This window comes from Ochlerotatus camptorhynchus, unplaced genomic scaffold (assembly GCF_037179485.1).
Source record: "Ochlerotatus camptorhynchus isolate MF236.1 unplaced genomic scaffold, CSIRO-AGI_Acam_v1.1 ptg000052l, whole genome shotgun sequence".
NCBI lineage: Eukaryota > Metazoa > Arthropoda > Insecta > Diptera > Culicidae > Ochlerotatus > Ochlerotatus camptorhynchus.
In genome coordinates, this window is record NW_027040542.1 from 1286887 (window position 1) to 1301290 (window position 14404).

The 14404-nt window shown below is 37.6% G+C and overlaps 1 protein-coding gene across 2 annotated transcripts; it reads right to left on the reverse strand.

The window, feature by feature from the left end:
* Positions 1–2553: 2553 nt before the first annotated feature.
* LOC135717219 (acetylcholine receptor subunit alpha-like 2) lies at positions 2554–10801 on the reverse strand. 2 transcript variants are annotated; one of them, XM_065239199.1, is made up of 7 exons: positions 10581–10801; positions 10055–10178; positions 9908–9977; positions 5082–5411; positions 4697–5018; positions 4467–4636; positions 3817–4082 (listed from the first exon to the last, which is right to left on the reverse strand). In XM_065239199.1, the coding sequence occupies exons 1-7, from the start codon at positions 10651–10653 to the stop codon at positions 3876–3878; spliced, it is 1296 nt and encodes a 431-aa protein (XP_065095271.1). In that variant the 5' UTR covers positions 10654–10801; the 3' UTR covers positions 3817–3875. The 2 variants fall into 2 exon arrangements, with proteins under 2 accessions (XP_065095272.1, XP_065095271.1); XM_065239200.1 differs by lacking the exons at positions 3817–4082; positions 4467–4636; positions 4697–5018; positions 5082–5411 and adding exons at positions 2554–2986; positions 3046–3367; positions 3424–3747 and having other exon boundaries at positions 10581–10793.
* Between the last annotated feature and the right edge of the window lie 3603 nt (positions 10802–14404).

The window sequence follows — 14404 nt, forward strand, 5'->3', positions numbered from 1 at the left end:
GGTAGCTCTAAGACAAGTAGGTCCCGAAGAAACGTGCTCAACTTTTTGGCTCAGCTCTGGTACTATCTTCGGTCCCAAGCTATCGATTCACCCCTCGAAACATAGGAAAATCCACTAACCCCTCATTTTATCTGTCAAACTTTTATAGCATGAGCATGAGCATGAGCATGATTGACCACTCACGGTTGCTACTCTGCAATTGCAGACCAGCTATAAGTACATAGAGAACCAATAGACGATGCTTGGGACTAGCAATCATCCTCAATTGTTAAAAACTGTCGATCTCAAACTAAGCAATACCAGCGCCGGCCGCGCCCGAACACAGGTCAAGAAAGGAAGGGGTAGGAATGTGTTGACGTGACACTCGCTTTGATGGAACACCTCTGCACATCCACGAGGAATCACTGGGATATTGGGTAATAGGGTTGGGTTTGCAGCAGGTTCGTTTTGGTAAACGATTAGCTGTATTGATGTCCTAACAATCATATAACGCGAAGGAGTTTGGGATTGAACCCACGGTCTTCTGCTCAGTAAGCAAAAACATTTGCCACTAGGCAGACGAGCTCCTTTTTAATCATCGAGTTGCTGTTATTACCATGTAGTCATGTTAACAAATAAAACGATTGACGAATCTTGAATGTGGATGGGCTTGAGATTAGGCTCATGATGTTCTGCTCAGTAAGCAAAACCGGTTGCTCTAAGGCCACCGAGCCCCTCATATCACATTATAGCGTTACTCAAGTTTTTATAACTATTCTTACCCGCCACCGACAACAATGAAAAGTTTTACAAAATACACGATAAACAAGAGATCTTACCATGCATTTTTAATATGAAAGGACCTGGGACCGCGTTTTTCTGCTCAGTAAGCAAGCCACTGCATCCGACGATCTTTTAAATCCTAAAACTAAAAGCTACGAAAGAGTACTTAGGCCTTCATTAAGTTCTACTTTCACGCGACGTTAAATGTTTCGATTTTCTCTTTACGCATGGTTCAGGCAATCATAACAAGCTATAACCGACGTGACGATTGTTTAAGACCTGGTTAAACAAGCTATTCAAGTGAAATTACGTTCTCGACTTTCACTTGGCATGTAATGAACAACAGAAATACGCGATAATTCATATTTTTAGCGGTTGATGGTTAATTTTAAATATACTAACGGTACTGCCTACGGCGACTACGACGGCGATTACGACAGCGACTACGACAACGACAACAGCGAATTTGTAACTTGCCATTTGTCTAGGATAAACACCTCCACTGGTTCTTCATGTCCGCTATCTGTCACTGTTTGCAAAAATATCTAATAGCAATTACCTTTGTTGTAATACTTCCTGCATTGCCATGGTCATCTGGGAGGAGGGTCGCATCTAATGCTTTCCCCTTGAAGTTCTGCTGTTAATTTCTTGTTTAAAATTTGATTTAAGTTCATCTGTCGGTCGTTGAACTAACGATTATTGTTTATTTGTTTTGTTTAACACATTTTAGGTCATTCGTGACTAGCCCGAGGTGACATTTGAGCTAAAATCTTTCAGTGTGAGAAGCATGGATGCTAACCATTTACGACAGGCCCGTATTCAGTTAAACATTATGAATGCAAAATCAGTAATCAAATTGATTTCATTGAAAGCATAATTCGTTTTCCGTTTGATTCAACAGTGTAAAATTTTGCTCTCATTTTTGCTGTGTTAACCGTTAAGTCAACCAAAATAAGATCAAATGGAGTATTCAAAATAAGTTACATCATAACAGCAAATTCTGATTTCAATTTGATCTCTAACTTTGCTCGGGTAATCGCCCTTTTTGCAATATAAGGCTGATATACGACTGATATACGACTGATATAAAGTTCGGAATCCCTATATATTAGAAAGCCTCCTTAATAAAGCTAAATAATAATAATAATCCCTATATTTCCGGAGAACTTAAGGATTTGGGCGTAATTGCTTTAGTAAACAAACACGCCAACGCTGATTTCTCGCGAATAAAAACACAATCTCGCGAACAAACCATACCAAATGATAAAAGAATTATTCATCTACCTGTTTGTGTTGTTAGTTTTATAGAATGAGCTTTAATTCACGAGAAATCGTCAAATGACGTGAATTTCAAAAGTAATTACGCCCTAATCTCGAAGTTCTCCGGATTTACCTTATATAGCAAAAATGGCGATTATAGGGTAGTTCGCGGGCTTGGTGGTTACTTCTATAGTATAAGACATGTAGTTATATAGATCTTCAAATATAAACTCATGAATGTTTTGGATAGACTATGTCACGTCAGCATGTTACTTAGGAAAATAACGCTAAATTTGTCCGACTTCAAATCTTTATAAAGACATTTTTGTATTTCAAAACAGTGTACGGTCAAGGTAGTCTTAGAAACTCACTATTAATAACTGTGGATGAGTTCAAAAGCACCATCCTGCTGGCTAAAATTGCAACCGGGACGCAACTTAAGCCATGACGAAGAATAACTACTACTTTAATTTAAGTGTGATAAATTCGGATACAGAAAAAGCATTCATACAAAAAGCAAAACGAGTCATTTTAATTACGGCGTAATGTGACATTGATTGGTGTAGGCTGTAAATGCAATAAAATGTAGCTTAGGAGTTAAACTCAGTTTACGGTATGGCTTAAAAACAAAGAACACAACATTAAACGGTAAGGTAAATGACCGAAATGACAAAGATGATCAAATATACTATAAAGGCCAGCCGATCGATAAGTGCTGCTAAACGGCACCAGTCATTCTGCTTTGTGTTCACGGGTACATCGTCACCTGCTGCCTCCTTGTCTTCGTCCGACGGTAGATTTCCGCTGCTGCTCACACCAAGCACTGATCCAAGACAACCGTCCAGTTGACTCTTCAGTAGCCTTGGTACGGAATGGCATTGTCTACTGCGGGTGATTCTCAGTACAATAACCGATAGAATGGTACTGATTGTTACCAGGTAGAACGTTGTGCTGTAGAAGATCACTATATGTTTTGGAAAATATTGGTTATTTCGATTTTTAAAGAAAGCAATTATCGTTTACCAATAAGTGGGGAAGATCCCGACATAGCTGGCAATTGTTGGGCAAAGTAGATGAGGAAAACTGTCACAATCAGAACGATAATTCCGTTGAGGACAATCTTTTCACCACATTGCGGTGGAAGCCAGAACACGGATAGGGCTAGAAGCATGATTACGAAGGCTGGGCTTACAACAATGGCTTTGTGAGTAGTAGAATGTCGTTGGAGAGTAACATTGTATTGAATATCGATGTACGGTTCTGTACAACATTTATAGTAAGCAATGTGGCGGTCGGTGGTAACCTTTCGAATACTCCATTCATTATTCGGTACTTCGATGTCAATCTGTAAAGGAGTGAATTTTATAGGCATATAAGACAAAAATAAGTTTGTTCGCATACCACCGGTTCTTCCTTGTTGGTTAAATTGAGCTGGAACCCGTCGTATGTCCAGGAACCTATTTTCATGAAGCATGTTTGATGATCAAACGGCCAATGTCGCAGATTGAGCTCGCAGAAACTGTGGAAATCGGTTGGGGGTACCCATAATACTTTACCAGTATTGTAGATGATTGCGTTAGTTTGACCGTAGTGCAAATTATCGGAACCCCGGGCATTATTATACAGGACCACGTCTGGTTTCCATATACTGTCAGGATTGATGCGGAAGTTAGTCAACTGGCCATATTCGTCTGGGCTCCACTTGAGTTTATCGTCGGTCCATTCCTGAAATAATAATAGTGGTTTTAAAACACATAAGCAGCTGGTAAGATGATAAATAGTAAAACGCTCGTCTAAATGTAACAATTTGCTTTATTTCCAGATAGAGTTCACTGTAATTTTATAATGGAAAATCAGTGTAAGTAACTAGCCGCCATAACACTGTAAATGAATACGTAAACGACAAAACAGATTCGGTCCAGTATTACGGCAAACTGAATCCAATCTCGCTGGAGTCCGAGCTGAGCCTGCGAAGCCTCGTCCGCTGATGAACAAGATTCTCCTGCCAAGGAATCGTTTTTCATTTCTCCAATCCAATCCTCTTCATCGGTCATTCCAATCTGCGTGGGATAATTTACGAATCAGTTATTCATTGTGCAATGTTACTGAGGTCCAGCAATCGTATTCATGAAATCTCGATTACTTTTTCGAAGGGACGTATCAGCTTTTGTAAACAATGCATTTGATCGTTAATTTGGCGTTACTGGTAGCTCGCCTACGCATACTAACACTACCATCAGATAGGAGAAACTTTACCCTACCGGGTAGTGGTGTTAGTATGCGTGGACGAGCTACCAGTAACGCCAAATCGACGATCAAATGCATTGTTTACAAAAGCTTATTCGTCCCTTCGAAAAAGTAATCGAGAAATCAGTTTAGTTTTCTTCGATGGAAAGACTTTCGATCGATTGGCGCAGAGCGAAAATAAATACCGCCTTTCCTACCTTCGCATTGTTTCCTGTCCAAGCAAACACGCCCACGCCAGGCAGTGAAATAAGCCCTTTAATGTACGGATGAACTGGCCTACTATGTTTAGTTTTCACCATATTGACCACCATAACAGACAGCACCAGTGAAAAAGCGGTGAGATATAAACTGTTGCTGAAAAATAGAACTGAAAATTTGAAAAATAGCAGCATAGCTTGAAATATATTATGCTTTTGCCGACTTTTACCTACTAACGGTGTCCTAGTGGCCAGAAGGGGCAAATGGATCGTGAAGTATAGAAGAAATGCACATACGATGCCCGCATTGATGCAATTTAAAAGTACTTTCTCGCTGGCATTCGGAGGAAGCCAAAATGTGGCTAAAGTCATGAGAATGAGCACAATGGCTGGTGCGATGATCGTGCTTTGGAATATTTGTACCTTTCGCTGAACTGTGATTCCGTATTGAATTCCGTTGAATTGTTCGGAAGTCACTTCCATTGGATTTTTATATTTTTCCACTGATGTACTAACAATTTGCCACATACTGCTTCCTTGAGTGAGCCGTTCCTGAAAAAGTTTATCGTTGATTGTCGAACATTTGTTTGTCATTGGATCATTAGATATTATTACCCACTCCGCTGGTAGCGTCTGAATTTGGACTGCATCATCTTCATCGGCTACCATCTTTCCCAGTACTATCGAGCAATGGTGCGTATCGTACGGCCAGCTTCTGAAGTTCATCTCACAGAATGATTTGAAATTCAAGCGCTCTGTGACGATGTTCATCCCATCGTTGCCCACCCGTACGTTACTTGTTCCAACAAACGATGAACCGGACGACTCCAATGTTACAGAATGCAAGTGCAGGTCTGCATCCCATAGATAATAGCTCGGAAGCACAATTGATTGTATGCCTCCATAGTCCGAGGCATTCCATTTCAAACGCAGATCCTTCCAACTCTGTAAAATTTGAAATAGGTTAGCTTTGACGGCAGCTTTTCAGTTTTTTTGTTTCTCAGTGAAAGTCATGCCATTCGTGCTGTATTTTGATTCCATGCGCATCATGCTCAATCATTTTGATTTTTTTTTATGGCACTCACTTGATTCTGTGGCATGGGTCAACAATACGTTTGTGTTGATGGCTGTTCAAACGTTATTAAATGCGTTGATCACACATGAATTTCACTAAATTTCCGGAAATTTGTTTGGGAGGTCTCAAGTAACTTAGGATTCAATCTTTAAATTTGTCGAACCACGTAACGGAATCCTTTTATGAAGAGCTTTGAGTGGTGTTGAGTACTTGGCACTGATGAAGTCTACAAGTAGTAGACGAAATACGCGTATCTGTCAAAAGATAAACAATTCTAACGGAATTAAAAGAAAATAAACCAACACACTCAAAGCTCTTCATAACTTAGGATTGTCCACGGAAAAATGCACACACATAAACAGCTGTTTTTATCATTATACCAAATGACTTGACATTTTAAGTGAAGACTTTATGGTCTGAAAGAGGCGATCCATTAAGGGGGGAAGTACAATTAGAATTTTTTTTTTCGAAAAAATTTTTGTTGGCTTAATTTACTCTATATGTATCTGGGAATGAGCCTTTAAAAGCATAAAGCCGTCCGGAACTTATTTAAAAAGTTATACGCAATTCAGTGAGTGCATGTCAAATGGCTGAACATGTCAAAGTTGAACTTTAAATGCTTCTACTGAAAAGTAGTGTTTTCAAAATCGCCGTGCAATGTACAGGTCAGAGTTTTCATTATAATCGATTCAGGTTTTCTGTTTTATGTTCATAATTAAATTCTCCACAACATGAATAGAAAGATTTTTTAGATTTGTTTGTTATAACATATTTTTTTTTATAAACAAAGTAGAAAAAAATAGGGTTTTTTAAATTTTTTTTTTTCAACTTCAATTTTTTTTGTGAAAAAAACATTATTTTTACATACGAATTAATTCATGTTGTGCGCTGTGCCTTCAAATTTAATGTCCTGTTTTTTTTTTTGTTTCAGACGTGATCATGGACGTAGGGACTGCACGGCGCGAAGTGCTGCTTTAAAAAATTGACTTCACATTATTTATAATAATTGGGCTAAATTGCAAAATTTAAAAAAAATTTCAATGATAATTAATCTTCATTAAATCCTTAATAACATACATAAAGAATCGCTAACATTCATTTATTTCCCTACTCGCAATCCACTCTCAAAGATAGGCCTCATTTTAGGCCTTCTAATTGTACTTCCCCCCTTAAGTGTATGCCACGCTTTAAGGGGGTAGGAGGGATTTCTGAAATCTGCGACAAACAATGTATAAGGTATAGGAAAAACATGCCGAAAGAGGGAGGATGTGGATGGAATTTCACGTGATCTACTAAGGTGCTGTTCATTAACTACTTAGACCGTTTTTTTTTTTGGGATTCTTGACCCACCAGACAATTAACCATACAATTTTGTTTTAATTTGCAATGCATTTGCGTGTATTTTTTTCCTTATGCATTAGGAAACAGATTAAAAGGATGAACTCCTGCCCTAAGTAAAAAAAAACGGAAGCAGCCAGTACAGAAACAACAGGAAGAGGAAAACAAACAACGGATTGAAGAAGAAACCAGTGCCAGTCGAACGTTGGTGTAGTGAATGAAGGTGCGTCGTCAATGGACAACGATAAAGATACAACAGAGGAAGCGGTTGAAGTGCTGAAAGAAGAGATAGTGGAGATGGATGTGACTTCCCGAGATGACGACAAGAACAATGGGGAGGTAGCAAGTGCTGCTGGGAAACAGCAGCTGCCTGTTTTCAAACATTGGACGACGCATATTACTAATACATCTTCGGGATAGTGGACTATACCTAGAAGAAGCGGATAAAAGACGAAGACGAGGCCAAGCGGCTGAAGGAGAAATAATTGGAAGAAGCAAGAGAGTTGAGGACATGGCTGAAAGCGGAAGCTAAGCTCAAGTCGCCTGCCAGGAAGAGTAAGAAGAACTCATGAACCTTTTCCCTTGTGAATATGTATTGTTATTTAAAAAAAATATATACTGGTTTTTGGCTCAGTGGAGTCTTTTGGACATTTGAGTCTAACTATGAACTACTTGAAAAAAAAAGAATCGGACGATGACGAAGAACCTGTTTACAGAACAGATTCAAAGCACCGGCTTTAGTCGCCCAAGTAACCATCAAGCCCGTTAATCGCCCTTTTTGCTATATAAGGCTGCTATACGACTGATATAAAGTTCGGAAACCCTATATTTACCTTATATCGCAAAAAGGGCGATTATTGGGTAGTTAGCCGGCTTGGTGGTTACTTGGGCGGTTCGGGATGTCGCTAAAATGTTGACTGGTAGGTTTATTTCGCTTAAATAGCTAGAATCGTCTGTATGCTTACAAAGTTCAGTAGAGATGAACTAGCCTAAGGCTAAAAATCTCTTAAATAAAGAATTAAAAAAAAAAAAAAAAAAAAAAGAAGACGTAAAGTCGAAAATAAATTAAAAATGTTGTCCCTGAAATAAAGGCCTTGAATTTCTATAAAAGATTGCTTAACAAATTTGGTTGACTAGTGATTGACTCTTGAACAAGGGGGGGGGGGGGTAGTAGTAGAGAAGATACTGAAAATCAAAGCAGTACACGGCCCCATTGCCAATTTATACTACGGGTACCGATAAGCTGCACGTAATACTTGACTAATAACGTGTAGGACATTAACTTTAACATTAACATTAACAATTTGCAAACGTTCTACACACTCGTCTAACTTAGGGTGACCCATGACTGAAATTCCTTCCGACTTGCTTCAGAGTTCTCTCTCACAATCACCGAAATAATCTTCAGAACTAATTTGGAATTCATCTTAGATTTGCCTTTAAATTTTATCGAAATTCATCTAAAAATACCAGAAATTTCTATTCAAACTTCATTGGTTTACCCAGAATAACTTTGGAACTATCCCTAGAATTCCTCTAGGATTATCCTCAATTTATTTGACATTCTCATCATAATGCTATGCTTGAAATTAAGTATCAGAATCGTAATAGTTTGTCTAAATTCAATGACTGTGATTTTTTTTAATTCTGATTAATACGCCATATGTGAAGTCAAAAAGCTCGCTAAGCTCAGGAATGTAAAAAACTTGCCTAACCTCAAAATCATGAAAATTTTCTAATTTTTTATTAATCCTAGGATTCAAATGTTATTTCATAAATCTCATTGTTTTCTAATTGAATTTCTAAGCTCAAATATAGGGAATAATTTACATGTAACTTAATAAATTTATTAATTCTGAAACTTATGAGAACATTTCAAATTTCAATCTTAAAAAATGTATATGTAACATAATTTGATAAATTGTAGCTATTCTTATAAACCTTATAAGTTTTCCAAAATTCTGAAAATTTATTTTAAAGAGGATTTTCTCCGGTTTTCTGTATTTAAAATAAAATGCCGTTACTTTTTTTTCCAGTGACATCAATCGCTGAAATCGATCATGCCGATATTCCTTGTCTTACCATATTTAGCTGTTTATATAAAAACGTGAAAAATATTTTGAGAACCCGGGAAAAATCGAAAAACCCGGAAATTTAATTTCTTAAATTCAGTTGGACCTCAAGAGTGGACTAGATTTTCAGGATACAGTCACTTTGAAGAACTATTATGGTGATTCCTTATATAGTCCAAAAATGGCCGTCATGATGGCTGATATGGCCTATAACTTCAAGTTTTGTAGAGCGCACATCTCGGACACTGTTGCGACACCGCTCTGCAGCAAACGTTAAGTTCCAGTTTCCTTGTTGTAAGTTCAGGAGAGCTGATATTCGTGCTCTTGAAATTGTGAGTTGCAAATGCCCATCTCGGCAAAAAAAATCTAACTGTGTAACTTAATCATTTTCAAGGATGCTTTCTCGTACTGGCTGTGTTTTTATCATATTTATATTAGATCTCATGAATTTTCTGGAGTGTTCTGCAGAGAATTTCTGGACTGTTATTAATAAATTTTCTAGAGACGCTTATTATAATACAAGGTCAAATTTACTTTAGAAGAATTCTAGTTAACCTAGTGGTATGTTTAGTTCAATTGAATTTGGTTTTATGCTTAATTTAAATGTAAAATTCCGGGAAAAACCGGAAATTTCTAATTGGTGTTTGCTGGTCACCATGTTTAATATTATCTGCATCATTTCAGATCATTTTTATTCATGATTATCTTGATGATGAACAGCAAACTCCGGAGAAGTTTTGAATTCAATAAAATTCTAAAAAAAATCAAGTCAAAGCGAAAACTTCACGACAAAGTCGAAAATTCTATGAAAATCTTAACAAAAGTCACTGCCTACTTATGGAATCCCCATTAGACCAAGAAAGTTCCTTTAACAAAAAAATAATGCCTTAGTTGTGAATATGATTTCTAGAAAACAAGAAGATTTCGAAATTTGATTTTATATAATCGATATTTACCATTTTTACCCATCCATAAAGCGAAAAGATGGAATTCTCCTCGTCGATATCCACATGTCGCATTGTTATCCTTAGAAGTGAAAAAGAGAGGCAATGAAAATGTGTTCCTTTCATCACTCTACTGCTAGGTCACTATAGATCGCTTACCCCAAATTCAGATTAGTAACATTGTAGTACTGAGTGGGTCGTACGTTACGATCGTAGTTGGCAAATAAATCCTTCTTCAACTTCTCAATCCAAGTCAACGTGGTCGAGGGCTTGTTGCTGTCGGCTGGAAGACGATAAAAAAAAATCTAGCTGCAGTGCACTGTTGCTCTCCATTTTACACTTCATTCATATCTTCTCGAGAAACTATTCTTGGATTTCCTTTGATGGGAAATACGCTGTTCGTTCTTATCAGCAGAGCAGGGTTTGTTTTCTGCCGCGGTCGCAGTTGACATGGTTTCATTCACGATCGTAAAATCGTGGAAAATATGCACTCTTTCTATGGATAAGTCACAAATTCACTTTCGATGATGTTAAATAGATGTTTGTTGGTTCTGCATATCCTCAAACTTTCAGTATACACCTTATTGCGAAGGTTTAAGTTTTACGTCTTTCGTGTCCTTTGCCACTTAAATAAACTATTCGAATTGCGTATATAAAACTTGAGTGGATGTTCACGTTGACTTACACGTTGCATTATCTGCATAACAGCATCCCACTAGGCACACTAGCAAAAAGGTCAAATGGCGACCTTTACCCATCTTGAACAAGTATTTCACTAGACACTTTCACTCTGCAAACTGTTTTCCTGAACTTTTCACCAGATTATATACACTTTCTTTACACTGTTCGTAGCAGGACTTACTTTCGAAACCGGACCGCTAACTTACCCGGGCGGGTGCCGAACGAGAACTGAACCCACCCGATCTCAGAAAGGAAGTTTTTATAATTCTATTCTACAGCAATATGTGCACAACAATTGATAAAGAGGTTCATTTGCGGGCTGATTAGGGGACCTCTAGCTGGTGTTTGTTTCGGTGCTGTTTGGCGTATGCGAGGCAGAATAAATTCCAATTGTGAATGTATGATCTGTCGGCGTAGGTCGTCGATGTGGCGTAAACGAAGATGGCAAGCATATCATAAAGCTACAGCGTACATGTAGATATAACTTTTGATGAATGAATTGTTATTTTGGCAAAAAAGGAACGTAATTGACTTTCGTTTTCAATACAGTAAGTTTTGGAATTTGTGAAGTGCGAAAGCGGCTTTCCCACATCACATAATGCCAATCGTGGCATTAGCGATTTTTGTTCGCTTTAGTGATGCTCTGATTGATCTATTGTGTGATATCAACGGCACTTGTTGCGTTACAATCAAATGTATGGTGATCTTCGTGCATTGTGTCGGATTAGAATTATAATGAGGTTTTTTTTCAATATAATTTAATTGTACGATCTAGCTAGAAAACTAGCACCACATAGGGTACATCTTGGCAACTTGAAATCTTTTTATAGCTATGACATATTCTGAGAAACAACCTTAAAATATCAAATGTGAATAGAGTCAATGAGCCAAATGTAAACAATGATTTCTCGTTGTGATTCGGGAGTAGTTGACATATAAATTCATTAGTAACACTTTGCACATTTGCCCTTTCCTAGCTTAGGTTAGCTATTCTGCGATTTCTATTTGCCCCAGTGTATCCTATCCAAATCAAATAGTTTCCTGTGCATTTATCGCATTGCCATTCCGCTCGTCTATTTTAATAGCACTTTTTTTTACTTGGAAATGTGCTGCTCAGCAAGGGTATGCGTTGAAAGACGGATTTTTTTTTTAATTTCACGAATTTTTAGAGTTTTGACTATGAAAAACAACATAGTGGAGTTTGAACATGCAGAAAATGGTTCAGATCCCTCAGTTGAATATAATATTTTCTGTTTCTGATTGTTATTCCCGGAAATCGAAAATTTCAGAACTAAATATATGATTATGAAAAAATTATAACCAAATTATGTAAAAACAACTAATTCATATGGTTAGTTATTATAGACTTTAGCCAATATTTCATTTTGTTTTACTTATTTCGGGCTTTCATATCGCATCATCTTATTGCTCAGTTATCTGGGCAACCAATCAATTTTATTATAACCCTTATATCCTCTGTAAGGTACTCTGTACGGAACTCGGAGTAAGTGAGGTAAGTAATCATGACCAATAGGGATCTCTGAATACTTAAGGTGAAAGTGACCTGAAAAATTTAAAAAATGGTTTTCTTTGAGACATCACTTCAGATTGCAAAAAGCTTTCGTCGATGTTTCCCATTTATTATTTCGCACAAAACAACAAGGACACGTGTGTGAAATTACGAAAATTTTAGGAGATTTGAAGTATGTCTTCAAATCTACATGCAAAAAAAAAGTGCGCGTTTGATTTGCTCATATACTGTCTGTGGCTGTGGAATAGCTTTAGCGACGTTTCATCACTACCTAAAGCCCCACGTTGCCGAAAGCATTTCCAGTCGATGCTGTGTTATAATGCAATTCTTCTTTACCCAACTATAGTGTTCCTCGTCTCGTCATAACCTACTTAGTCATCTTAGAGAGAAAGCAGTAGGGTGGCTGTTGTGTGATGTACCATCATCAGCATTGCTGACGGTTACTCCCACCTTGAGTTATTACAATCAAAGTGTTTTTATGTTACTTCATACGCGAAGTTTGAGATTTTCAGAGTTGGTTGGAATAGCTATCTAACAGACATACTTCAAAACTCCTCGTACATCGTACGAGTTAGGCAAAGAAGGTGCGTTTGACTTGTACTGTCGCATTAATGGCCCTTCGCTCATTTTCAACTACTATTCAATTTTCATACTGCCACACTCTAACGGAAATATCTACCTACCTTCTTCGAAGACCATTCTCTAGCTAATAAATTATCACACTAAAACTTCATATTAGATAGCATTTCCAACCAACTCTGAAAATCGCAAACTTCGCGTATGAAGTAACATAAAGGCACTATGAATATTATAATATTTTTGAGCAACATAATATAAGAGTCAACATCAAAACATAAACACAGTGGAGTGCGCAGTAGGCTCTGCCCGCAAACGGTCGGTTTTAATTTCGCTGTCACAAATTCCGTGTTTTCCGCGTGCTGTTTGGCTTGTACCAAGGAAAAAAGTAATTCGTTTTCATTATTATCATGTGAATATAGATTCATCATGATTAATTTATCGGTGTTTTAATATTGTAAATTATTGTGAAAATTCCCGGGTTAGAATTTTTTTTTTTGAATAGTTGTGTTGCTGTAGCGTCGTGCTAGTGTGTTTCGGTGCTACGCCTCCACTCAAGGAAGCAACGTTTGCCGTGTCTTTTTACGTATTTGGTATTGGCGTTCTGCCCCCTGGACAATAACCGGGAAAGATGATTTTGCAGATTAGACTACGATCCTTCCACGTCGAGGACACAATACATAAGCGGTGAGATCTAACTGATTACAACTAGATATAAAAATATGAAATGCATCCTACTAAATACGTGCCATCTACAAAGCAGGAATTGCTTTGATGATGGAAGTGTACACGCAGTACCAATATACATTTTATATCGGTACTACGTGTATGCGGGGCTTGTTGTAAGTGAAAGTAACCTCGGAATGGACGTGAGTGACCAGGCATTCTGAAATGGGTTACTGAATCTCAACAGAGCTATCGCCTTTCAACTTCCGGGCTAAAATTGTTTGCAATGAGGTCAGTATAATAATAATAGATTATATTGCAAACATTTTTCTTCCATAAAAACACTGCCGGACAGTGGAAGTTGGATTGTATATACATACATACATACATACATTTTTGAGCAACATAATATAATGACATCGGGTCCAAGACCATTGACACTCTGAAAAACAATTTCACCTTTTTGAAATGTTGGCACTGTTTTTATTGCTTATGCATATGTGTGTGTGGCAGTGGTGATAGAAGTTTTTTATTGGCTACGTACTTTTCGAAAATCTCAGATTTTCTCTAATACGCAAAAATCGGCGGATTAAATAAAGTGAAATCCGAGATTAAAATTGAGGATAATACGACATGGTGCTTAGCAAAATCGAGGATAATTCGAGATTGGTGTATTATCCTCGATGGAGCTTACCGCTATTAACCTAGTTGGATAAAAACCGTCACCGCCGATTAGCTTGATATTTATTTTTTACTGAGATCTCAGCACAATTTCTGTTTGTATCTCAGTACAATTCTCGTTTGTTAGCTGAATTTCAGCAAGACCCAACAAAATAAAATGCCAAGATTGGGGAAATGGCTCTAATGTTGGCCTATGGATCTAAGATTGGCCCCATCGCTAAAATTCTGCCATTTATCAATTTTATCTAGATCGACGCGTCATTGGGACGGTACTAATGGGTATTTTTGGTCGCTATTGAAAATTTAGTCGACTGCTGAATTTATGTATGGGCCCAAATTAGAGGCATTTAGGTCGACATTACATCCATTTCCCC

Bases quoted from the DNA above. Each gene is read 5' to 3' on its own strand.
- LOC135717219 (XM_065239199.1), bottom strand. From the start codon at position 10,653: ATGGGTAAAGGTCGCCATTTGACCTTTTTGCTAGTGTGCCTAGTGGGA. The intron at 10,179-10,580 runs GTAAGTCAACGT...ATCGTCTTCCAG, and splicing joins TTATGCAGATAATGCAACGT to CCGACAGCAACAAGCCCTCG. The intron at 4,637-4,696 runs GTAAAAGTCGGC...TCAAATTTTCAG, and splicing joins CACTAGGACACCGTTAGTAG to TTCTATTTTTCAGCAACAGT.